This window comes from Bombyx mandarina, chromosome 09 (assembly GCF_030267445.1).
Source record: "Bombyx mandarina strain Sakado chromosome 09, ASM3026744v2".
In the NCBI taxonomy this organism is placed as follows: Eukaryota; Metazoa; Arthropoda; class Insecta; order Lepidoptera; family Bombycidae; genus Bombyx; species Bombyx mandarina.
In genome coordinates this window covers 14,093,911-14,121,550 of record NC_143216.1, presented here as the reverse complement: position 1 = coordinate 14,121,550, position 27,640 = coordinate 14,093,911, and the positions used below count along the sequence as shown (strand labels likewise).

At 36.5% G+C, this 27,640-nt stretch overlaps 2 protein-coding genes across 3 annotated transcripts in view; both read left to right on the top strand.

The window, feature by feature from the left end:
- ec (ubiquitin specific peptidase echinus) overlaps positions 1-27,640 on the top strand; it is a 124,113-nt gene that overhangs the window by 41,743 nt on the left and 54,730 nt on the right. The window contains exon 1 of one of the 2 annotated variants that reach the window (XM_028170269.2): positions 23,235-23,457. The exons of the other annotated variant lie outside the window; for it this stretch is intronic. Coding sequence (XP_028026070.2) covers positions 23,407-23,457 — 51 coding nt within the window. The 5' untranslated portion in view covers positions 23,235-23,406. Of the gene's footprint in view, positions 1-23,234; positions 23,458-27,640 lie in introns of those variants that run through there. 2 annotated transcript variants of the gene reach the window in all.
- LOC149502376 (uncharacterized) lies at positions 6,461-10,214 on the top strand. The gene is made up of 2 exons (XM_089729946.1): positions 6,461-9,622; positions 9,885-10,214. Exon 1 carries the CDS (start codon positions 6,624-6,626, stop codon positions 8,046-8,048), a length of 1,425 nt encoding a protein of 474 aa, XP_089586072.1. The 5' UTR covers positions 6,461-6,623; the 3' UTR covers positions 8,049-9,622; positions 9,885-10,214.

Genomic DNA, 27,640 nt, shown 5'->3' with positions numbered 1-27,640 from the left:
TGGCCTGTTATGAATGCAGATTTTTATTATTATTAGTGATTCTACTTCTGTATTAATCTATCTGTTGATTTTACTACTACTAACATGAAAATAATGACCTACATTTTACGCTGAGAGCAATACAATTGAAAGCTAAAATTTCTCTGATCCGGATGAAAGCATATACCTCTTTATTAAATTATGTATGTAAATACAAAAAACAAAACGGATCAGAAAATCAAGTACAATAGGCCTAATTTTAACACCAGTGTCAGGATACGCCTTATCTTTGTAAGATACGTGGGAAAACCAACCAAGCAAAACACCATGGTGAAGTCGCTATTTAATTACGCTCTCATTACCCATGTTCAAGGGTTCATGAGGGTCTTTTGGAAGTATGAAAATGTACAAACGTGCTTATTAGTTCCTCCAACTTCTGTTGCCAGTTATCTGAATTATTCCAAAAATGGATGGGATGGTTATTGATTAGAGGAGCATGCAGACATCACAATGCAAATGCCGACATCTACCTTGAGACTGGTGCAACTCAGCTACTTAAGTCTAAACCTTTATTTAACCTTAAACCTTTTTTTAATTGTCAAATAATGCCTAAAAGTACAGTGGTGGACTTAATGCCAAATATTAAGGAGTACTGTTGTCCCGACCATTGTGTCTAGTGTCAGCTTTTATTATCATTGCACCTCATAAGTGAAAATGTCTAAGAATAACATTATCTTAGTCGTCCGGGACTCCGAAAACTGTGTGTGTGTTCGAAATGTCGGAAATAATATAAGGACAGTAAAAAATCGATACATCAAAACGTAAAAGTGGTTTTAATTATAAACTTAACAAACAGCATTATGGTTCTAGATTAATGTTAATGCTTGTTTGTAGTTGATGCGTCAATGTTGGTTGCCGCAGTCAAGTACCTGCTCATACAGTGACAGATGTCCTATCATCATTTTTTTTTATTCTCCTTATAATTAAAAAAAATAAAAATAAAATAAAATTCATTTAATTCAGACCCTCTTAAGTCCATATGTCGTAAGTAGAATAATACTTAGAATTATGGTAGTAAAATTAAAATTATAATTAAAATTAAAATTAGCAATTAAAACGATCATACGATCCACCTGATGATAAGTGGTTATTGTCGCTCATGCACGTAAGCAATGCCAGGGGCGAAGCCAAACCGCTGACTACCAATAACTATAAAATTATCTAAAGTAGTAAAAATTATTAAAACGACTGCGGATTTTTTTTACAATTTGTTATGCTTGCTATTGATTTGAGCTAGGTCACTTTTCAGATCTGTCTCAATGACACCGAGTTCTCGACTACAAGGATTCTAAAGTGTACAATAGATAAAGGAGTATAGGGCAATTACATTGTTGTCTTCTCGTATGTTTTAAATTGCATTTTGATAGACGTAACCAGATACAATCGAGTAGGCACATGAATTATTTAATCGAGCACCGAGCCGTGGCGCCATGTTCATGGGAATTGTTCTCAATCGTGGTCGATGTTTATTGCTAAATGTGAATGAAATGTATAATGCTTTTTAGTAGTATACACTTTGAATCTGTTATATTAAAGATATATTCTATTATTCAAAACATATATATCTTATACCTTTAAACGAGCAATTCTCGTATATTAATATATATTATATGTATATAATCTGAATCTCGGAAACGGCTACAACGATTTTCATAAAATTTAGTATACAGGGGATTTCGGGGGCGATAAATCGATCTAGCTACGATTTATTTTCAGAAAATGTTGTTTTATTCGTGTTTTTAATAATCAACTCTTCCCGACATCTATTGGCGAATAATAATACTATTTTAGCAAATAACCGCTTTAAAGACACAACAAGATGGCGTTATAAAAAAATACCGAGCAAAGCTCGTTCATCGTCCAGTTTTTATTGAAACGGAATATAGTAAATATGTTTTACTGTTAATTTAAAGATTTTCAGAACATTACAATTTTTGTAAAATTTACATTGCTTGATTTTAATAAAAATAAAATTGCATATATGAATTTGGAACGTATCATTCAAATAATAATATAATAATATTTTTATTATCCCAGTATTCATTTTATTTTGTCATTGATGACGCTACTCCTTTTTTAAATATTACGAGTGTTTCAATGTATTTCATACTATACGATAAAACTTAAAATCGAATGTAGTAATAACGGGAGCCGTATTACTTCTTTCTTCTCAGTCGGACACTCTTGTCATAGTGGTCGTGGTTGCGTTGACGCTGTATGTGCAGTAGGACCTGTTAGGTCGCCCATGCTCCCGACAACCGCCCTCCAGGCAATGCGCTTCCAGGTCTGGCGGTTCGAAGCGTTACGAGTACATTCGACCATAGTGGACTCAGTTGCCTTCTTTATTAGGTCAGTCCAGCGGGTCGGTGAGCGGCCGCGTGATCTTTTGCGTGATACTATCGAAGTAAGTAGGTGGGAACCTACTTACTTCGATAGTATTATATGTACATACGAATAGTAGGTACATACACATAGGAGTTTTAGTCATTGGTAGGAGCTTTTACCTTTTAAATAGACTTTATGTAACTTTCTTTATCCTGACACAAAATACTATTAGGAATAATGTATATTATACATATGTCGCGTAAATTATTTATTAAACTTTTTAAATATCTGTGGAAGTTTAATCAATTGGCTCTGCGAATATCTGGGATCACTCTGTTTTCACGCTTCTCAAGTACTTAAAAATATATTGCTACATTTGTGGTTAAACAGTTTCACGTTTATTGCTAGGCATTGGTGGTCTGTGGTTATGTGGAACAATGGGAAATTAAAATATACGGACAAAGAAACGATTCTCTTTTTACAATTATCACGAACTAATCCACTCAATAAGAGGTTTTGTTTCCATTTTAAATTGTCGCTGAAGGCTGTGCCTCAAAAGACAGGACGCTCATCCTAGAACGATGAGACTATATCAACGTTCAAATCCCGTAGCCAGATACCTCTAGTACTCAATCGAGTAATCCTCATCACATATTATCATTGACAGAACACAGCCACACATAAACACACGCACGCGCGCATGCATATCTACACAAAAACTTAAACAATTATTATTATACTGTATTGCTGTTGACAAATTTGTTAATATTGCTTTAACGTTTAGCGTTCGAAGTTAAATTAAAATATTAGTTAATCTACTGGGCGCTCTCAATAGAGGCTCGTCCTACTGCTTGGCAAACCATTGTCAAATGTTTGGGTACCTATACGAAATGTCTTCAATAATTAATTTTCATTTCAACTAATTTGTATACGTTCTGGCAATTTTTATGAGAAGCGGTCATAAGCGACTGTTTGAAAACAAACCAGACACAGCAGTAAAAGCCCCAATAAAGCTATTTCTAGAGGTCACAGAAAATAGTGTCCATTATTTATTTATTAATATTAACTGAAATTTATGATCAAATAACTTTTAACACACATTAAACAGTTCGTTTTATGGCTTAGTAGAGATCGTAAAACAGAAGTGTCTATGACTTTTATGAGATTTAATTTTTGTTTCGGCTTCCTAGGCAAATGGCGGAAAAATTTATGCCTTTATAATTACGCCCTGTCTGTCTGTATATACAAATGATAAATTAGTCATTAACACTCATAAGTCAGAGAGTATTGACACCAAATCGGTAAGATTAAGAATATACATTTAACTATCATTAGCACTGATGTTTCAAAACTACGAAAGATAAATTTACGAATTGGCACTAATGCCCGTATCTTTAGACGTTTCGTAAAATAGTCCTCCACTCTTAACTCATCCGATGATGCTCGAGAATTCCCTCCAAACTTACTCGAGTTTGGTATTTTTAGTCGACCATTACAATATGCCTCAACTGTCCTCGAGTGAGGTAATAATGATGAAAATTTGATCAAGCTAGCATCAAACCCATAGAGTTCTGTAGTCTATGGTCATTGTTTAATGTCAAAGTCAAGCTGCCGCTGTCTGTTTGACACTAGATGAACTTGTTTGATGTTTTGGTTGCTGAGTTATTCGTAAATATCATAGATTATACACTTATTATACTTGGTAAATATGTATGCGTGCGGTAAATCTGAAAGTGTATTATTTATTTTCTAACCTATTATTATTTTAGATTTCGGATCCTGCTTTGTATTTTTATTCGCCGCTTTTGAATGATTTTGGTTGCATCGTGTTGTTGAAGTGCTTTTCCACAACCACCAGTTTATTATTATATAAATAAAACTTATAATCGCATTGACTTTATTTATCAGGTAGTAAGCAAAATATGACTTATGTAGGTAAATAAAATAAACAGTTTCAAATGTCTAACCTCGAACTATTTACTTTATTAATAAATATTATGAAACTCAAATTATCAAAATACTCGGGAATCATGCACAGATCCAGGCCATTGCACAACAATATCATATATTTCCATTTGCGATCCACACACTATTTGGACATTGATAGAAAACCAGCCTTGAGGAACGTTTAAGGTACGTCGCGACGTACCTTGACTTGACAGTTCGCTTACTTCACTCCGGTTAGGAAAATTTTCCAAGGACGTTTGAGTGGAGTTTATTTTTACGACTAATCATACCAAAACGCGCGTTGGAGGTTGAGTCGAGTCAAGTTAAGCTCGTGTAAACGACTAAAGATACGGGTGTAAGACCCTTTAGGCCGCGGGAAGAAAATAATTCAAGAACTCATAGATAGGTACATACGTGTGCGTTGTCATCAGCTATGATTTGAATGAATTTCGATTTTATGTTTAAATAATTCTAATATTAAATTTAACAAAATTATTAACAATTAAGTCAACAAATAAGATTTTCTTCCTCACAGTTTTCTAAATCCACAGATTCGGTAGAATCTGGCGCCAAGTTCCGTTCAAAAATCCCGTTGTAAACGGAGCGCCAGACTACCGACTGTGTTTACTGTGAGCAGAACAGTTTTTTGAGGTTGCGAAATTTTATTTAATTCTACGGTACTTCTGGTTCCTAAATTGTATATTATATCAATCACTCACAACTTTATTTTACTGATATTAACTAGTTATATCAATTACAACAATTAATCTACTTGAAATTATTAATTTTATCACCACAAACTATGGCTCGCTCAAAAATTTCGATCCTGACTTTTTTCGATGTAAAAAGTGACATGCCACAGACTATAAATATTCGAGAATGGTAATCTACGGCCGCCAGGGTGCGCTGGAATTATTCCTATTTGTAATGGATTTTATGACCTGGTAACTGAGACCTTTAAGTCATGTCTTATTTTAATTTATATTCATATTTTTATGAAAAATGATATTATGCAGTGAAATGAAATGTGATATTATGGAGTGAAATGAAATGAAGATGATTAATTTGAGACATTAATCAAATGGGATGAAATGAAATGAGATGAGATGATATGAGATGAAATATAATCTCAGTAACATGGTGGTGGTCATTTACTAAGATCTCAGTGGACTTTTTGGAGGAAACCGAGAAGTTACGTACAGCGGCTTTGTTTCATTTTCCCACATTTGTGCACTTTCACAGATATTAAACAGTTAATAAACCACTATTATTACACATTTAAACCCGAAGAAACACTAAATAGACAAATTAAAACAAATCACACAACTTCACACCTCGCGTTGCCGTCAAAAAGTCATTATTCCTACATAAACTGTAGCTTCAAGGGGATAGTTTGCAGTTCTTATTGAACGGTTTATACATTAAATAACGTTAATGTTGTTACTGTTAGTATTTTAGTTTAAGTACTGCCGAAGCAAGTACTGTTGTTACTGTTGGAGAAACAATTTTGTTTTGTAATGTAATACCGAAATACTTTACGAGATGGCGTTACAAAAAATCCCTTCCCAAAACTATAAAACCGTTGTGATTGTCTACGAATAATAAATAATATAATAACTAATATTTATTCGTAGGTGATTGTTTAAGATGCTATGAATATTTCGGTTTTGATTTCATCAAAATAACTTGAACTTTACTACTGAATTCCGAAGAAAATTCTAATTAAGGCTGAGTTAAGTTCAGCTTTTTATTTAAGCCTCTTACTGTAGTTTTTAAATTACATTTATGCGGATTGATGTTTCAAGGCTTTCAGATTTTAATTTTAAATTCTGAAATAATTAAGAACAGCGTCATCTACCCTTCACATTTGAAACAAAATTTAATTCGGTTTAAATTTGTAAAAGTTGATGTTGATTATTATTACACTGTAACGCAGCGTTCCGTTTCGCGGGGCAACAGCAGCCAAAGGGAATGTGACTCAGGTCCGTGCCGCGACGACCCACCCCGCGCTACCCGCGCCTGCGCATCTGTTGCATCATTCGCACCCCCAATTAGTGCGCGCCAGACTTTGAAGCGGAATACACGCGTCCCCGGTCGATACCGGAACTGACAACCCGAGAGTCTCATACCAGTCGGGCACCTAACATTAAACTGGCAGCCCAAGCGCGGGCCCTTTAACTAGTATTTCGGAGTGAATCTACGTAATTACGACACGTACTCGTCGTCAGTCACGGCGTCAATCCGATTTTCAAGACGTTGAAGAAGAAATTGCTTCAACCGCGGGACCGACGCCAACATTTACCGCAAACAACATGGCGTCATTACAAGAAAGTCAAATGGCAGCATTCGAACGCCTACTCGACCGAGTTTTTGAGCATAAAACTCAACTCGAATCATCAGCAACACCGACATCGCCGCCTTCCTCGACGCCCGCTCACCATTCTGGGAACTTCGCGTCATGCACGGCGCGGTTCAGCGGAGCGCCCGGCGACTCACTCGACGGTTTCCTTGACGCGGTCGAATCATACAAAGATTGTGCTGACGTAGGATACGCCATCGCGTTACGAGGACTCTCGATGTTACTAACCGGAAATGCAGCCGTGTGGTGGCAAGGCGTTAAAGCTAGCATCACTTCCTGGGACGACGCTTTATCATCGTTACGAAGCGCTTTCGGTGATTGCAGACCGCCCCATCGAGTCTACTTAGAGCTCTTCAAAATGTCGCAAGGACAAAGAGAGAAGACGGAGATCTTCGTTGCCAGAGCACGAGCCCTACTAGCTCGACTCCCACCTGGTGACCTTAGTGAGAAAGTTCAAATTGATATGCTTTACGGCCTTCTACACCGTCGTGTTCGTAAAAGATTAAGAAGAGACGAAATAACTTCATACGACACGTTATTAAAGAAAACGCGCCATATCGAGGACTCCATCTACGAGACCAGTCCGCCTGAATTTATTCATCATCCTCAGCGAGCCACGCCACGTTCATCGGGTAGTACCGTAGGCGAAGTTCCCACTGGTGCTTCGACTTCGCAGCATACATACGCGCGGATGACGCCGCGGAAAATATTCAACTCGGGCGCCGCTGGCGGCCCGCCACGCGACGACAGCGCTGCGCCGAGCACCGTTCGAGTCCCCGCGCCTCGCTACACGAACACTGATAATGTATCATCTACGTCGATTGTTAAAAGACTGTTCTGTGTTTATTGCAAAAAGTACGGACATATTCGTGATGAGTGTTTAAAATTAGCGTCAAAAACGAAATTCGACAACGAAAATACGCAAGCTGTATCCTCGTGTTACGGGTGTGGTACCAAAGGTGTTACTCGGTCTCAGTGTACAAAGTGTAACGCAAGTTATTACGCCGTCGACGCTGCTCGGACCCGATCAGTCACATCCGATTTACCTATTGGTAAAGTAAATACACAGCTGTCAAGTTCAGTGAACTCTATTCATCGCGACAGCTCGTTGCATACAGCTTGCACTTCAAACACCGTAAAGTCGTCCATTTATATTAATAATCGTAAACAATGTTTTGTTGATAATGAAAATAATTATTATCCTACCGATTTTAAGGCGATTCTTCCTCCGCGCTTTTTCGGTACTGATAACAAGGTTAGACTTCAAAATTATTCGAGACTTAATCATAATATAAACAATAATATTAGTTCTAGGAATAGGCCCCTGATGCGTTACTCGAGTGGTACCGAACCAAAACATAGTTATTCCGAGGTATAATAACCGGCAAACTTCTTGAGCATTTGTTGACGTAGTGGGGGTAAGTTTGCGCATGGTACACTCACGTGCAAAAACATTACTTACTCTGCGTCATAATGCTATTAAATTATTAAAATCAACATATGTATTTATTTATATATTTATTAGAACATCAACAAAACATATAGGTTAATAATTGTAATAATTTAATTTTGGGGTAAAATAGATATTCCTTCTATTAAGTCAAAACTAGAGCTGTTGCCAGGTCTTGGTTCAGTTGAAGCGAAGCTGGTATTTGTAATTTTTTTTTCGTTATCATTATCTTGACCATCATCATCATCACTGTTTTCATCACCCGAGTCGCTATCATCGTGATGAGTCGACATAGGGCTCATCGGCGTAGTTTACAACTCGGTCGATTCGGTCTTCTTTTTTGTCTATAATTAATTATTTTTTGAAGATATTCGATTCGTAGTAATCGAATGTTACTTTTTTTATTTACCAGCTTCCGATTATTTTCTGTTCTTTTCTTCCATCTGAAGCCTAGCTCTTTCATAATTCGTCGTAAGCTTCATTCCGAGCCATTAAAATTTATATCTTCTTTAAATTTTTCGAAGCCTTTCTACGGTACGGAGTTTTGCTGCTTGTTATGTAGTTATTATGATTACATCTTTTTATTACAGATTGAACGAAACTATCCATTCCGGTAACTTTCTTCTTCCCTGATCTTTTCTTACCCGGAGTCCGAAACACGGCGAGCAAGCCAGAGCCTTTAGCTTCGTTAATAATGCACCTAACAGTACTCACTGATGTTTTTGTTGCTTCCGAAGTCTGTTTTAATTTTTCCATATCATTCTTCCCCTGTTTTATAATGAAGCAATATACATCGTACACAAATTTTCTACCCTTTCTTTTAAGTACTACACCAGTTTGTCACGGCATAGTGTATGTTTTATAAAAAATCAACAAACACTCAACAAATAGCAATGGCAACAAAGTCCACAAGCAATTATAACAAATAACGATTAATAACGATAGACTTTCCACTGTACGCAAGCGTACTTTTGGGAGCAAGCGGAATGAGGGCGCGGTGCGGGACGCAAGGCTCGACTGATCTACCAATAACGCGCTCGATACGATTTCCCCTGCCGTTGCGCCTCACCCTCACCACCAAAGTGATCTAAAATTCGGTTCTGCGCAGTCAAGGTCATTTGCTCAAGAAGTTTGCCGATTACTATACCAAGTGGCCGCGATAGGGTGGGTGACCATGATGAACGAAAATAGGGTGACCATGGAAAAGTCGGACATTTTTCGACGATTAATTCTAATGTGAAAAGTGTTGCCCAGAGTAACTCTACTGAGCACCAGGTTAGGTTAGGACCAATTTTAAGTGTTCAAATTTTAGGTATACGAGGTAATGCTTTGTTGGATACGGGAGCTAAGAGTAGCGTTGCCGGTGCGTTGCTTTATGAATTGCTGTTAAAGCATAACCATCCGTGTGAGGAAACCAGGCGTCGGGTGAGGCTTGCAGACGGTTCCGCGCGCACCCGCCGAGTTTTGCTCACTACTCTAGAAGTAAGGATAAGTCCCGAAAGGTCAGTAACCCTTGAATTTACTGTTTTTCCAGATGCTCAAAATAATGAAACTTTGCTTGGCATGGATTTTTTGGTGGCGGCAGGTATTGTGCTTGACTTTGCTTCATCCACTTGGCATTTTTCGGGAAAACGGGTTACCTATCCAATTGAATATGAGTGCCCTAAGCCATGCATGTTTGCTTCTACTGCTGACTTCCTGCGTGATGATAAGGGTTCTATGCTTGGCTCCGATGAACGGCAGCAGCTATCACATTTATAGCAGCAGAATGGAGACATCTTTAGGGTGGGGGGAGCCCCAACCCTTTACGCCGAGCACCACATTGATACCGGTGATCATCCGCCTATATCGGTACCGCCGTATAGGCTCACTCCTGTGCTTCAACAGCGAGGAGAGGTTCTCGCAATCGATTTGTTCGGGCCACTGCCAGAAGGAGAGCAGGGGGAGCGATGGGTACTCCTGGTAGAGGATGTAGCTACAAGATGGGTAGAACTCTACGCACTTGTTGATGCCACCGCCGTGGCTTGCTCCCGAGTCCTACTGGAAGAGTATTTCCTTCGTTATGGCTTGCTTATGCGTCTAGGGGTGTAACACGTAAGTTCATGCCACGACGGGATGGCCCGTATCGCGTAGTAAAGATAGTTAGTCCTACAACGTACTTCATAGCAGACTTGTCAAACAATGTCATCGGCAAGTATCACACCGCGGATTTAACCCACTCTCCGTCAAATTCAAGTACGGATCCAATTATGCCAAAGAGGCAGAGAGGAAGGCCGCGTCTTCAGACTAACAGTCCCAAGTTGGACTCGGGACGCGTTCCCGACTTGGAGGGGGAGTATGTAACGCAGCGTTCCGTTTCGCGGGGCAACAGCAGACAAAGAGAATGTGACTCAGGTCCGTGCCGCGACGACCCACCCCGCGCTACCCGCGCCCGCGCATCTGTTGCATCATTCGCACCCCCAATTAGTGCGCGCCAGACTTTGAAGCGGAATACACGCGACCCCGGTCGATACCGGAACTGACAACCCGAGAGTCTCATGCCAGTCGGGCACCTAACATTAAAACACTAATTAATTGAGCGTTTCATTAGCTTTTAAGCTGAGTGACTATTTATAATTTATTTTTATTAAGTAATAAATGAGCAAAAAATAATACTTAACAAAAAGATATGAAATCCGAACAAAAACAGTTTCACTGTAAAAAATTGCGCCAAGTCCACGTTTATAAAACTCATCTCAATAACATTTGCACTTTACAAAAAAAAGAAGACTTCAATAGCTTTCATTCTCTACAAAAATATGTGAAATACAAAAAAATACCAAGAAACCGTCATAAAGATGAAAAAATTAAAAAAACATTGTTGAAAATTTAAAAATAAAAAAATAAAAATTTTATCGTACTTGGCGCGCGTCATTGAGTACCCCAAAAATTTTCGGAAGAATTTCAACCCGAGAAAAAAACCATTTTGCTTTAATATACAGTGAAAGCTGAAAAAGTTACCCAGGTTGTCTTTTTCGCTCTTGTTAGCGTTTTATGAGAAATTGAGACAGAACTACGGTAATTTTCAACAGCTCTCACTATATACCTATGGGCTATTATATGCCAAATCGACCCCTTTTGCGTTCGACCCCTTTAGATTCAGCTGAAACTTTATTATTCTTTTCTACCCTTTGAAAAACATCTTTGAGAATTTTTTCAAATGTTTTGAAGCCAACGTATACATACGTATCGACTCGTAAGTAGTTTGTATTTGTATAAGCGAACACGAGAGGGTGTTTAGTTCAAATCATAAAAGATGAGTGGGAAATGAAAAAAATTAAAATAACATACGTATGAGATGTCGATTTTACTTAACTTTTGTAAAACTTATTATGAAATAATAATTCATTAATTACATTTATGCATTTCATAGGTTGACCTACTTATAAATTTCTAAACATTGAAAGGATGTTCATTTATCCTGAAAAATTTGGGGTACTCAATGACGCGCGCCAAGTACGATAAAATTTTTATTTTTTTATTTTTAAATTTTCAACAATGTTTTTTTAATTTTTTCATCTTTATGACGGTTTCTTGGTATTTTTTTGTATTTCACATATTTTTGTAGAGAATGAAAGCTATTGAAGTCTTCTTTTTTTTGTAAAGTGCAAATGTTATTGAGATGAGTTTTATAAACGTGGACTTGGCGCAATTTTTTACAGTGAAACTGTTTTTGTTCGGATATGTAGTTCCTAATACCGCGTAACGTCACCGAGGGAGGTTAAATATTTCGCTTGATAGGTCGTTTGGACTTTTTGGCGGGAACGCGAGGTGTGAAGTTGTGTTTTTTTTTGTCTATTTAGTGTTTCTCCAGGTTTAAATGTGTAATAACGGTGGTTTATTAATTGTTTAGTATTTGTGAAAGTGCACAAATGTGGGAAAATAAAACAAAGCCGCTGGACGTAACTTATTTTTTGCTTAGATGGGTGGACGAGCTCACGGCCCACCTGGTGTTAAGTGGTTACCGGAGCCCGTGGACATCTACAACGTAAATTCCGCCACCCACCTTGAGATAAGAGTTCTAAGGTCTCAGTATAGTTACAATGGCTGCCCCACCCTTCAAACCGAAACGCATTACTGTTTCACAGCAGAAATAGGCAGGGTGATGTTACCTACCCGTGCGGACTCACAAGAGGTCCTACCAACAGTAAACTTCTGGGGATCCTCCAAAAATTCGACTGAAAAAGGCTCAGTAAATGACCACCATTTTACTGAGATTATATTTCATCCCATATCATCTCATCTCATCTTATTTAATTTAATTTCATTTCATGCCATGTTTCATATTAATCAACTTAATTTCACTTCATACTCGTACTATCATTTCTCATATAGTGCAGTTTTCATTAAAATAAAAATAAGACTTGACCTAAAGGTCTTAGTTACCACGTCATAAAATCCCTTTAAAAAATTATAGTTCGTTTGCTATTGTTCTAAACGTATGTACGTGTCTGGTTGCTGCTGCGGTAAATGAATAACTTAATGTATAGGTTTAATCCCTGAGAAATCGTACGGTTAATATCAAAAGAGATATTCCCGTGTCCACCACGGGTCGGCGACTTCGCACCCGGTACCCAGCCGCGGTCGCTCTAAGACGTGCGATAACCGTGAGAAACGTTCTGGTTTCGCTTCGAAGATTTCTTATTACTTAATAAATAGTATTACGAGATTAGACGTATACTATACTCATATCTATAGCACAAATATTAGTTGTAGTTTTAAATCAACTATTAAAAACTTGAAAACAGACGTGTTCGACGCGAATTGTAAAAATTATAAAACTAGTATATGTTATTTTTTTTTTTTTTTTTTATTGCCCTTGTAGGCAGACGAGCACACGGCCCACCTGATGGTGAGTGGTTACCGTCGCCCATGGACTTCAGCAATGCCAGGGGCAGAGCCAAGCCGCTGCCTACCGAATATGGCCTTTTCACATTTAACTAGTTTTCCACTCTGGATTAAGTCCGCGTGGACTATATCGCCTGGGCGAAGATCAGAGCTCAGCAATGGGATGAAAGTTAATCTTTGTTCTTTCCCAGGGTTCAAATAGTTTCCATATCGAATTTCGTCAAAATCGGTTCAATGGTTTGTGCGTGAAAACTTAACATACATACGGAATTACTTTCTTATTAATAAAATTATTTGCTATGTATCCAAAAATCTTTAAATAACAAAATATACTTTTTTGTTTATGTTTCAATTTTTTTGTTTTCCGTGCAGATGAACAATAAATAGACCTATGTATGACCTATATTTACGTTGTAATTGGAACCCCTAGACACAACAGCGTGAATGCTGCCGTAAATCGTAACAAAAAAAAGGTCAAAGTTCCAATGACATTAGAATCGAACACATTTTTTTTCCCTACCTAAGCTAATAGCCTTGAGAGGCTATTTCAGCGTAACCTTAACTAATAGATGAGCTCACGGGGCTCAAACCTGATGACGTTGCTAGCACGAACCCTAGCAAGAGCCGTGCTTCGCAAAATCTACCACCGGATCGGAAACGCGATCCACTGAGAAGATCCGGCGAGAAACTCAGTGCTGTGTCTATGGGTTAATTTACTCGTCGAGCCTTTCGTTGCAAGCGACGGGTTCGACGAGAATGATGACTGGTGCTTGAGGTACCTAAAAGCACCGTTAGTGGATCGAGAGGATCCGAAATAACGTGTGGAACACAATGGAACGCTACTCTCCTTTGAGTTGAGTTTGTTTGAAAGAATTTACAGGCAAGCCATTCTAAACATTTTAAACCCTGTATCAACAGCATAAACTCTACGTGTTTTATTTTTCACCTAAAAGACAATTTTTATTATAGTCTTTGTTTGGCTATTATTGCAGTTACTCTCCTACAAGTGCCATCCAATGTAATTATTGATAGTAAGGCGTCTTGCCAGCTCGAATGGGTTCGTACGGAAACCCGGCAAATAACATAAAATTGTGTTTAAGTATATGGTGAAGCAGTAATTTAATGCGTTTCGGTTCAAAGGGTGGGGTGGTAGTCGTTGTACTGTAAAACGGAGACTTTAGAATCTTAGTTTCTAGGTCGCGGAATTTACGTTGACCGTTTCAATAGGGTCTGGTTACTACTTAACACCAGATAGGCTGTGAGCTTATTCACCAAAAACATTTAATAATTTTTCAATATAATAGTAATAAATAAAAAACCTAAAACATTTAATAAATTTTCAATATAATAGTGATTTTAAATTCTTTGATATAAGATTTATGATTTCATGAGAATAGCCACTATTATTTAAATAATTTATTTTAAATGAAGCTATCGGTTCGATGACCTCACGGTTGCACTTTGCATAACAGAAATGAATTGTCAACCGGTAGGTAATCTATATATTAATACGTGAAGCAAAAACTTTGTATCCCTTTTTACGAAAATTGCGCGGACGGAGGAGTATGAAATTTTCCTCACTTATAGAGAATATAGAGAAGAAGTGCACAATGCTAATATATTTTTTAAATAATGCATAAAAGATACATTAAATCAATAAAGTAAACATTACACACACTACATACCATGTATTTGACACACACACGCATGCATACTATTTATTGTCAAACTTTTGTTCTTGACGTCTGTGGTCAAATTGAGAATAGATTAAATATTGTTTGTCTTTATTAATATTTTTTATAGAGTAGCCTTGGCGAAATTTGTGATTATAGAAGTATAAAATACAATCATAATAGTGTACAAACTTACAATTCCAATTAATTATAGTCGAATTTCGACTACTGCAGGACCTCTAGTATTAAGCAAATTTGCTAATTCGAACAGAGTAAGCAATGAATAACTTCGAAAATCATAGGTTGGTGCTAAATCATATTATGTGGGTCGCAAGCCAGAATATTTATAAAATTGAACTTACTGTTGTTGCAAAGGCAGTGTTAAGCAATTCTTCAATTATTATTAAGCATTTTGGAGTTTTTTGGTCGGCGTCGAATAAAACACAGTTTTCGTGGTCACGACTTCACGATTTCAGAAATTATAATATTTAAGTATATTTGTAATAAAATAGATACGAAAGTTTGTTTGATACGCTTTCACGTCATAACAATTAAATAAAGCGATAATCGGGAAATTTTGTAAATACAATATCAGGGGTACAGAAAAGATTTAGGTTACCTATCTTTCATCTTGAAAAAGAGATTGAAAGTTTTTTCCACATTAAGTAAAGCGACGCCGCGTCAAATAAATGGTAGGTAAATTTATAGAAACCAGATTAAGCCGTAAACCAGCTCAAAGCATATATTTAACCAATCCACCAATTTCGGAAATGTTCGCTTAACTATAATGAAAGTAATAAAATTGTTTTCACGAAGTCGACGAGAGAATGGAATTCGATTATAATTTGTGCATATTTAAATTATATCACTTGCTTCGTCAAAGTATACTATTTAGTCGTCCAATATCTAGAAAAGAATTCATAAGTCACATACGAAACCGGTCGGCACCTAAAATAAAATCGTGAGATTGTTATTGGTGCCACATTCAGTATTAGGTATAATTTATTAACAAATCATTTATTATTCGTAACACAAGATTGGTGTCAAAAATAATAATTATTCTGAATGAAACAAATTTTAATGACGATGACATAAAATGTTTTGATGATGCGGTCTATTTTAATTTATGAATTTGAGTACCTACGCGGGTTATTTTTTTATGATTGTAGGATTACTGGTGGCCCGGAGGCCTTTTCAGTTTCCCCAGGATAGGTTGGTGAGCAAAGGCTCGGCCAGGAGGGGTGGGATTTGCTAACAACTGCCCGAGTGCCTCCGAAGGAGACCCAGTAGCTCAAGAGCAGCTGCTTCGCGAATGAATCTACTGCCAAATCGCGACCCGCTGTGAAGATCCAGCGAGAAACTCAGCGGGCGGATGCATGGGTTACGTTGCACGTCGAACTCCTTGTCGAGTTCGACGAGCACAGTTACCGGGATCTCTAAGTCTGCTCCTAGTGTTAAAGCTGAAGTACACGTGTTATGTTGACGCATGGAGTAAACTATGTAATTCACTTCATAAGAAGACCAGTGACAATGGTTTAATTGAGCAAATTTTTCATTATGGCGGGATTTCAATATTATTGATCTTCAAAGATGGAAATCAGTGTATAGCTTCTTATTTAACATTTTTAATGAAAACTAAACCTTAAAACGAAAGCGTGAGAATTTAATTTTCTTTTTATTGCGACATGTGTTTTTGAATACGTTCTGTGGGCGGCACAGACAAGAAATGCATCCGTAACTTCAAGTCCTGATCGAGTGCAAAAAATTATAGCAAGTGTACACTTGAGATGTTCAAGTGGTACTGAGTTTATGTGCAACATTCCGTGAGAAACGTTCGCATCAAATTCAAAACACCCGCATGTTGTGATTTACAACATGTGCAATATTGAGATTTCTCGAAAGTTTGCCTTTCTACGAAATTGTAAGAACAATGGCGCCGACTAATTTCTGGTTAATGAATGTCTGTCGTACTTGTCGATAATAATTGATAATTTTATTCGGAAGCTACGAATTAAAGTCGGTAGTTTTATTTTAATGAACATTTTTTTTATAAAATTTAATCTTGAAATCGTTAAGTACCAACGTAAAATTATTTTACAAAAAAAAAAGAATTGCCTTCAAAAAATATCCGAGCAACTATTTCAGATCAGTCAAAAACTTTTGCAACTGTTTTTTAAAAGGCGCTTTGAACTTTTTGTTGTAGTTAGCAAGATGAACTGTGTCATTTGGTGTTAAGTGATCACTGAGATCTGTAGACTACTCAAGGTCAATTCTACCACCCATTATTAGGTATGATGCCGAAGTATCAATTGCATATTTGTACTTTAATCTAGTTATAGGGCTAGTAAAAACATTGTAGATTCGTGATGAGCCTAACTATCGGTAACAATACAAATTTATGAACTTTACGATCGAATTAGAAATACAATCTAAAGTCTACACGAACTAATTCAGAATATTCAAAGGTGAGGTACATTTACATTGATACTTCGAGACGTAACGATTTCGTATTTATTAGAGATGTTAAAGATGTTAATTAGTGTTACAAAACATGTACTGTCGAAACTGTAACATGTCTATACAATATTGTGTTTGGTTTGGCCTTTAACGGTAAACGACGTTTTGAGGAAAGTTAGCGCTTCCATTTAAAAGAAACGTGTTTGGGCTTACTACGATCTACTACAACGTAGATGAAGCAACATACAAGGTATTTAGAACTTAAATTAACCAGCAAATAGAGTCGCTTTTCGTTTGCTTAAATTTAGGGCTCAACGTAGAAAGGTCTTGATAGTATATGTGTTAGTATCAAAACAGGTTTTTCGGAGTCTCTAGTTTCGTATGAACCTACTTATAAAGATAGATAATGCGAACGCCAGGAAGTTTTGTTTTGTACATTGAACTCTTATGATGATAGACTGTATAAAGTCATGAGAATCTGGTGCCTGTAAAAGCATATTTGAATATACATGCAAGACAAGACTCAAAACAACCGTTCACAAAACGAACCTAGACCCATTAGAAGAGATGGTATTAAATATATCAAATTACTATTACAAAGACGTGGTCATTGGTATTTTCAAACGTTCTAACAACAAAGACGCTTCTCTTCTATTTCAAAATAAAATCTTTTAGAAGTTGATTGGTATTCATATGTATAATGGTTTGCAAAAGGATAATATCAAAATAATATTAACGAATAAATATAGTTTTAAAGAAACCTTCCAACCGTCCAGGGCTTGAACGATTTATGGTTCCGATACATTTGTCCATAGATCGTATAGCAGAGAGTAAGTACATGATACGATTTTTGTCGATGAAGAATATTTTCTTTGATAAAGTACAGTATGTTCATGTTTGAATGGAAATTATGAAATTTTTGGAATATGATTAAATTTTTAATTATATTTGTAGTTCGATTTTGATATTTTTTCATTTTGTTTGTATTAATATAATATTAACAGAATATATTACTAATTAATAATAATTCATTACTCATTCGTAATGTTAATTAATATTAGACATTGAATTTTTATTCTTTATCTACTTAGTAAATGGAAGAAACTTTTTTTGTTTTTAGACCTATCGTCAACATAGTATAATAGTACATTCATCATAGTACAGTAACATCCACATAGTAGAGTAATGTTTGTTTTTTAGTTGTTTGTAGTAGTAGTAGTTTAATAGTAGTTTGTTTTTCAAATAAATAAATTTTAATTTTAGGATATTGAACTGTTGATGATTCAAAAAGTAACTAATTTGTTCATTCAATTATCTTTGAACAATAAATTGAGGTAACGTTATTTTTTAAAAACCACTTAAACTAATCGCCTTAAGAGATCCCTTTCAAATTACTTTTTTGTTAACACGAAGGGTTGTAAGTGGAAACATGAAATAGCTTTTTGGTTTCAAACTTCGTGGAGGACCTTTTGGAAACCTGTTTTTACCAAAAACTTCAAAAGTTTCAACTTCTAACACACTTACATGGGTCGGCTTACATTTATTTCAGTATCTAATATATGTGGCCAATGGGCCCTACACCGTGTCCACATTGTATCATAGGATTAAAGCTTCAATTCCATTGCTAAGCGGCGGAAATGCGCAAGATGTTTTTTTTTTCAATTCTCACACGTCACTGCAGTTGTACACTACAATGGTGGTGGATGCATTCAGAGTAGGGTTTGGTGTGCTTAAAGACTCCGGAAACTACTTAACACCAGTTGAACAATGACCTTTTTCACCCATTAATTTCTTAAAATATTAGTAGTAGGAACACGGTATGGAACAAGAGTAGGGGGTGTAGCTTTAAACATATCAGTGTTGTCTGTTGTGCAAGTCTGGTTGTAGTTTCGAGCTCCCTACTCTCCCCGAGCAAAGATCGTACGACGGGTGAGAGACAAGGGGAGTCATTTGGTGGGTAGGGTTCTAAAATTATCCTTGGGTCCGTTGCCCGCTCCCAACAACCTCGACCGTCAAGACCTACATAACCCATGCGCCCCAGGCACAGACTTTATGCAAGAGGCTAGACCCCCTGACCAAAAAAGAAGTCATTTTGTCTCACTTGGGAACTTTCCATTTGAATGCTAATAGTTAATCCGTGGTGATGGGCAATAATAACGCTGACGCTGACTTTTAAGATCATACACACATGTTTTCAAATCAAACTAAAATACATTTTTCACGTTATGGTAGTACTGTCTACTATAATGTTTGTGATTAGGAAGCATACGTTTACCTTTTAATAAATACCAAACACATCCACAAAAAACGTTTTTGGTAATTTATGACTTACGAAGCTTTGTTTTCATAACATTTCAAACTGGCCTTACCGCATTATCATAAGATTTATCACCTTATCGAATGACTGACCGTATGCAATCCAACTGTTTAATCTAAAATTGTTTTACAAATACATTCCTATCAATCATTATATTCAACACTTGTTTGAATTGTGAATAATATTTTGAATGTATGTATATATAGATCAATGGTATGTATCACTATTAGTTTCTAGAGTTCGAATCGGGATACATATTGCATTGCGTTATTATTATTTTCTGCCTCATCGTTGGTAGCGCAAGGGGCTATTCCAATACGTGTAGTTTGGTAGGTGAGCTCACGGGGCTTAACGTTAACTTGGCTAACATCTGCCCTAGCTAGAGCAGTGCTTTGCTGAATCTACCATCGCATCCGAATTGCGACCCGCTGAGAAAATCCGGCGAGAAGCTTAGTGGTTCTTTTCGTCGCATTCGACGAGTTGAATGGGAACGCTGACTGATGCTTAGAGTGCCTAAAAGCACCCAGAGCCGATTAGGAGGATCTGATAGCATAACATTAAGTCAATCAAGGCTTCACGCCAAATTATCTCATCCTTTCGCTGAGCAGGGCTTGTGACACTCAGAAAGTGCCGAAAATTCTGATCTCACGGATTCATTAGGGCGTTTATCATTTCAACGACGTAGCATTCGCCTCTGGAACGATTCCTCTCCTACATGGTATTGTCCGAGCGTATGGTTATAGCCCTGGCATTGCTGTAAGCCACGTTGACCAACCACCCTAAAACGGACCGTATCCTGATCCTCTGCATAGGAAACGCAAAAAAATATACATACATATTTTTTTTTTTTTTAAGCAATAAAAAAGAAAAAAATCGTCCTATAAAAAGGAACACTTGATTATACTGGCATCTTAACTGCTTCCCCACTCCTAATTCAAAAACGGCGTTCTCTGTCTATAATTTATGAAATTATTTTACGAACACAACTCAATAAGCGAGTACATGTTTATAAATCGTTATACATGTAATTATCACTTGCGTAATTACCCCGCACCCGACTGGTTAACTAATGGGTTATGTGTCAGCAGTAAGAGCGAAGCCATAGTTAATGTGATTCTTCTGCGTTCTTACTTATAAGGAATGTGAATCAAGTTAATCGTATAGTTACCGTCTGTACACAGGGCTTCTGCTTTTTTTTTAGTCTTTTTTAGAACAGATAATATCGTTTTTGTTAATAGGTATTGTATTCAGATTCCAGAGAAGGAAGCAAAATGGGCAATGTTATCGGTGCATACTATATATATTATCTTTTTTTACAAGCAGGACAAGTTTACGATACCATACGTCCAGTAATCACATCTTCTTGTTCATCTTTTTGACGATATTTTATCCCACTAAGTAGGATCCGCGCAGTATGTCCTCTTTTTAGATTCAGGCCTATCATACGTCATTCTGCACTAACAACCTTCTCTGGCATACGTAAGATCATACAGACTGAGTCTTTTTAGGATGCCCCCTCGAAAATTTTTCTTTTGAGAATTGCATTCACAATATACCTTAATCCCACTTAATCTATTAATTTTATAAATTTTTGGGGATCAAATTACAAGGTATTTAACGGTTTTAAATCAAACAACAACACAACGTAAAAAAAGTAATTCTTGTGTATTTGCATGTTAAACAAACCAGATTTACAGTAAAAACATTACAGTATTAAAAGGTACAGATATTACAATAAAAATTTTGGCGGGCTTTAATATCTCTACCACAGACTATAACGACTGTGCGAGAGATAAAGGAAATACGATCTCAGCAGCTCACAGAGTTACAGTCAGTAACTTGCATAGTTAACTGAAATACCTATCGTTTGTCTTTCGTTATGGTTTTAACGTTCTTTTGTTAATGGGATAATAGAAAACATACAAAAGATAGCCAAAAACATTACATATGGACAATGAACATTGAAGAATTACAATGGGGAGATTAAGTGTTGTATCAGGGCTGTTCAAACGACACGAGCCCATGTTTTATAGGTGAGCGGCCCGCAGACGTATCTAAAATCGTGTCAAAAAAATACTTAAATATAGGAGCTCGGATATCTTTTTAGATTATACCAAGAACCTGGTTTTTTTTTTCCTACCTAATCTGATAGCCTTGAGAGGCTATTTCAGCGTAACCTGAACTAGTAGATGAGCTCACGGGGCTCAAACCTGACGACGTTGCTAACACGAACCCTAGCAAGAGCCGTGCTTCGCAGAATCTACCACCGGATCACAAACGCGACCCACTGAGAAGATCCGGCGAAAAACTCAGTGGGCTGTGTCTGCGGGTTAATTTACTCGTCGAGCCCTTCGACCAGAACGATGACCGGTGCTTGAGGTACCTAAAAGCACCGTTAGTGGAACCGAAGGATCCGAAATGAAGTACCTGCTAAATAAGTAGTCTATTTTGTGACGCCAAAGACTTTATCATTTGATGAAACTTGCGCTCATTCCTTCCTTAAACAACATACAATGAATAAAATCGAATGTTGTTCCAAAAGAAATAAGCCAAGAAGTGTTAAGAACGGTAAAAGGTTTTCTCACAATAACTCACCCTCCCGAAGCGTTAGCGAACGCTCCCTGGCACGTCTCCCCGATTTAAAAAAAAAAATAATCACCTGCTTTGCCATAGATAAAAAACCCGGCAGGTAATTTCAACATTATTCTTAGAACCTGACTCATTGTTAAAGTTTATATTTCGTTCGTCTCGATACGTAATTAGAGCGGGAGTTGACGTAATATGAAATTTAATCTTGTTCGAGTTCGGTGGATGTTGTTTTTGCTTGCCCGTATTCAGTAAGGTGGGTTGTGCATTACCTGTCATTGTTTGCAGTTTCATTTGGCAAATATTTTATAGTTAGCAACTTGCCTATCATATACGAAGTGTTAAGTCGACATTAGGTAATCAGGATTTGAGCAATATAGCGATAGGAGACTGGATAGGAGGATGTTGGGGCGATAATAGTCATTCTAGAGGCATGAATTAATAAAATCAATTAAAGATTATATTTATGAGTACATAGCTGTATAGATACTAGTTTTTTTCTCGATGAATCTGAGTAGATTATCGCTCAACATCCAACGTCGTCGTGGCCTAAAGGATAAGACGTCCGTTGCATTCGTATCGCGCGATTTTTCTAATGAAATACGTAGTTAACAAATGTTCACGATTGACTTCCACGGTGAAGGAATAACATCGTGTAATAAAAATCAAACCTGCAAAATTATAATTTGCGTAATTACTGGTGGTAGGACCTTTTGTGAGTCCGCACGGGTAGGTACCACCGCCCAGCCTATTTCTGCCGTGAAGCAGTAATGCGTTTCGGTTTGAAGGGTGGGGCAGCCGTTGTGACAATACTGAGACCTTAGAACTATATCTCAAGGTGTGTGGCGCATTTACGTTGTAGATGTCTATGGGCTCCAGTAACCACTTAAGACCAGGTGGGCTGTGAGTTCGTCCAAACATCTAAGCAATAAAAAAAAAAAAAAAAACTCAAATTTGATAATACGCACATTTATTTAAAATACAGACGCCTCATAGTATAACACCAAATTTTTATCCACGCTCTTCCTCGTAGTATAACTCTCGCAACAACTTTCTAGTTTAAAATCAAAATGGCGGGCCGAAGCCTCGGAATCAAGGTCCCGAGTACTCCTGAGTTCGTAGTACTACAGTTTACAAACTTAACCGCACGTGGCGTTAGTGTGCCGTGGTTCTGAAAAGCACCGTGCTACCTTTAGTAGCGCTACCGTCGCTACTGACGTATCGCTTACCGCACTCCCACGTACGAACTCTGATTGTAAACACGGACGAAAACGCGTGCGTTCTGTTAATACGAACGATAAATAAACTTTGGAAACAATGAAAGTGCTGAAAGTGATTTAAACGGTGCAGTGAATTAGATGACAAAATGACTAAAGCAAAAATGACAAGGAACAGCGCTCTGTACCACAGCGCTAAGGTAGCCTCTGTTTATTTACTATCCTGATTTTGTTTATCTAAGAAATGTGACTTATTTTTTAATTTAGATAATCTAATGTATTTTTATGGTATCGAATTTTAAATCTTATTCCCAATTCAGATTAAATAGCTTTTATTACACGTACTATTCTATAGGGTTGTGCAAAATAGAACGCGACATAAAGGTATTTAAAGTTTAATACACAAATTGATTACAGTGTAAAATGCAGTTGAATTATATTTGTATGAAGCAGATATTGTAATCTGATCGCGGCCGGTTTTGTGGCGTCCGTCTTGGACCTTCATCCCTCCTCTCCCGCGTTCCCTGTTGAGCCCAGCAACCTCTAATTTAAAATACGAACCTTATACGGTATACCTAAAGTATACAGATAAATTGAAGAATATACATTAAAGAATATACTGATAATAACTTGATTGAAGATATTTCACTCACAATAAATTTGTAATTCAAAACACGTGTTGTTTTTTTATTTTTATTAAGCATATAGGTACTCAGAATATAGCGGCATTGTAATTTAAAGAGTATACTAATTTTATCACATAAAAATATTTTGTTCCAGTACAGTAAAAGCTTTTTATTTGCAGGATATATTTTCCGTAAATGTACCGCGAATACACAACCTTGAATATGGTATAGTAATTTACATATATGCGATGGTAGGGGATACGTTCCTATATAGTTGACAAAATAAACACATACTTTAGGTATAGTTCCAATAAGGTCTATTTATCTTTTTTATTAGTCGATTTGACGACGAGATTGCAAAGGACATTTGGTTGGATATCTACATATTGAAATTCTGTATATGAAAGTGTTTGCGATCTTTAGCCGCGAATATAGGAATTGGGTCGCATTTTCTTAATCCGCGAATAGTAAAAATGCGAATGAAGGAAGCGCCAATAGGAAATTTTACTGTAGTTTAAAGATGTACTATATATTTCACCACAGCATTCTGGAAGTTCAATATATAAATTTGAGTTCAGTGCTCTAGAGTGTACAGTCTCTTGTATTAATTACAAATCACTACACTACAGTCTATTGTATAAATATCGAATCTGCTTACCAGTTACGACTATGCGTTACTTCAAATTGTCTTCGTAGACAAACGTTAAGTGGACCTTATTTATAGCACATTTTTCTTACATAGAGAGGTGAATGAGCGAAAAGGTGAATGCGTGAAAGACGATATGGGCTCCAGTAACCACTTGACACCAGGTGCGCTGTGAGCTCGTCCACCCATCTAATGCAATAAATAAAATATAAAAAGAATTTAATGGTATAGAACGTTTGGCAATATTACTAATTCGAGAACACACGAGATGTGATATTTCAGTGCAACTGCCATCTTAAAATTTATCACATATAGTCGGATTTTTTATTAGACGAAGTAAACTGACGTTTACTGTGTTGTCAGTTTTTGATGAAATAAAAATAGTGTTGTGACAAAGTGAACGATTGAAAAAACTCCTGAATTAATGAAATTGCCTCGATTGTCTAGTGAATAGTTAGTGTGCCGAACTGCCGATATCGGGCACGGGGTTCGAATTTTAGCCGTGTTTTGTACATACCAACGAGTTTTCGACGAAACATTATGTTTCTATGGTATCTACCTGTACTAAATACCGAGTGTTTTAAACATTAAGAAAAACATTGCGAGGAAGTTTGTAAGACTGTCCTATTTCCAATGCATCATATAGTTGAAACTATAGATGTATAAAATATAACAATTATAGGTACATAGGTAATGAAAATAAAAAAAACTGATTGTAGTTACATACCAATAGTAACATATTATTATATTGGATCACTTTAATACAATTTTATTGTAAAATATAAATAATATTCTTTTATAGTTTGAAATTAATGATTAACTCTTCACACTCATTGTTCATTTATGTGATTGAACGAGAACTGAACGCATCACTATTACTTTAAATATAGCAACATTATTTCACAAAGTGACATTAGCTACTGTCAGCTGGCTTCGTCTAATTAAAAATCCGACTATAACTATGCCTTTAGTCATATATATATATAGATAAATCTTATGTAATAAAGTCATATATATATAAATATACCAGGACTTCTTTTTAAATTATAGATAAAGCGTACACATAGCATTATTTTTAACGTAGGTAAAAGAAAGATTACACGACATAATCTACATTTCCAAAGACGGTCAAGAGAAAATCACGAATCCTTTAGATTATAATAAACAAATCATAACGAATTATATTTTTGGAAATTCACTAACCATTTCTTCAGTTTTAACTTTTATGTTCACTACAATACGAAGTCGATGTAAAAGACTTCAACGCAAACGTTAAACAGAGACAGAACTATTAAACAGAACTTAGTGTGCTTGTGGAAGCGAGACGGATGATGTTCATAGTCTATACGTATTTATACATAATCACCGACTGGGATTTTGTGTGCCCAGGGTTGTCACGAAGATTTTTTTATAAATAAAACTAATGCTAATACTGCTAATACAATTCGAATAATAAGTAAGTAATTGTGATAGATATAATAAGATTAATGTTATATTTGAAATTGTACAAGATTTCAACAGTTAATGGTACAAACGACACAGTGTTTTATGTATGTAAATAATATTTTGCAGAATTGACCTACCAATGTATTGAATGAAAACGAAAGTATACAAATAATTATATAAAAATACAGAAACGTATTTTAAATGCTTAAACCACCGAGTATACCAACCTACCATTTAGTGGTATGAAATATTCTGTATTTATTATATAAAAATGAATATTCCCAGATATTAAATTTTACATTCTATTTATTACACTTTTATGTATTGATTACATTTTAGTCGTCTGTGAACAACCAAGATAAAAGTGCTTAAAACGTTGAATATAAGACATATAATGACAATAAAAAATGCGGTATTAAACCAGAAAAGTAGTTTTAATTACGTTTTTTGTACTAAATTCTGTTGGTGGTAGTATAGATAATTAAAAAGTAGAATTTGATGTCTTAATAAATTATTTTGCTAAATATATTTCCTTCTAGATAGGCGTTTTATTAGCGAACACCAGCGACGGTCTCAGTATTTACGGATTAGTTAGCGATACTAACAAACTATCTTTAGACATCTTGTTTTGGAGTAACAGGCAGCGAAATAGGCAGGAATAATATACTGTAACCTCGAATAATACTCGAACACACCTTAAAAATATTTAAAGGTAGTCTTAAAACTTGATTGTTAAAATTTGATATTATTGCGTGGCAGCCCTAATACAGGTACATTCGCAGGCACAGGTAGTGGCCATTGCACGGATGGCCGGTCTCCCTCCAACTAAAGGAAAGGGATGGTAATTTTGATGGGGCAGTTTGACCGTGTGCATCAGCCTTTTAACTTTGGGGTCTCGCCAGTTTCGGCTGGTGACTTCTAATGACGCGTGAATCCAACGATTCATTGTTTCACTCTTCATATATCTACATAGATTTGATTTATTGTAATCAAAGGTCTGAGGTTGGTTTCAGATGTATGACCTATTTATGACCTTCAAAAGCATCTTCTGCTTCATATGATACTGGGCGGTAATTACTTGACGTCAATTGTGGATCATGGCAGACGAGTCGCTGTCTTCCGTTGAGGTCTCCTTTCAAACCTTGTCTGAAGCAGGACATACGTCATATCTTGAAATGTTCCATATGTACCACGAGCTTGATTTTTTTCTACAGCAACCAGCAAAATAGTAACTTTTTTCCTTTTATGAAGAGCCTTTGGCAATAAAAAAGATAAGTTCTTCCATGATGCCTATTGAGGACTGAATAAAAGTTAGCTGTTTGCTTTGCCTCAGAAACTTGAACGATTATTTTCGTATCGAATACACACTTGTCAATGACCTAAAACCGTAATGTTATTAACAATCAGTCAGCCATTACAGTGCTTCGGGCCATTAGTTTAAATGTAATGATGGACAGTGATTCCGCCGTCTAAAAACCCGAATTAGCTGGGTTGCGGCGGTTCCTTGAAACTCGGCACACGACGCGAACCGGTTCTTGGGTCAATCGTTTTTAACACCAAACCACATGTTTCTTTTTCGCATTTCTCTTAAAAGGTTTTTACGTTCGCTCATATTTATTACATAAAAATACATGTCGATTTTTAAAAATTGGGTCTACGAAATCG

Coding starts and splice junctions, on each gene's coding strand:
- LOC149502376 (XM_089729946.1), top strand. CDS start 6,624: ATGGCGTCATTACAAGAAAGTCAAATGGCAGCATTCGAACGCCTACTC.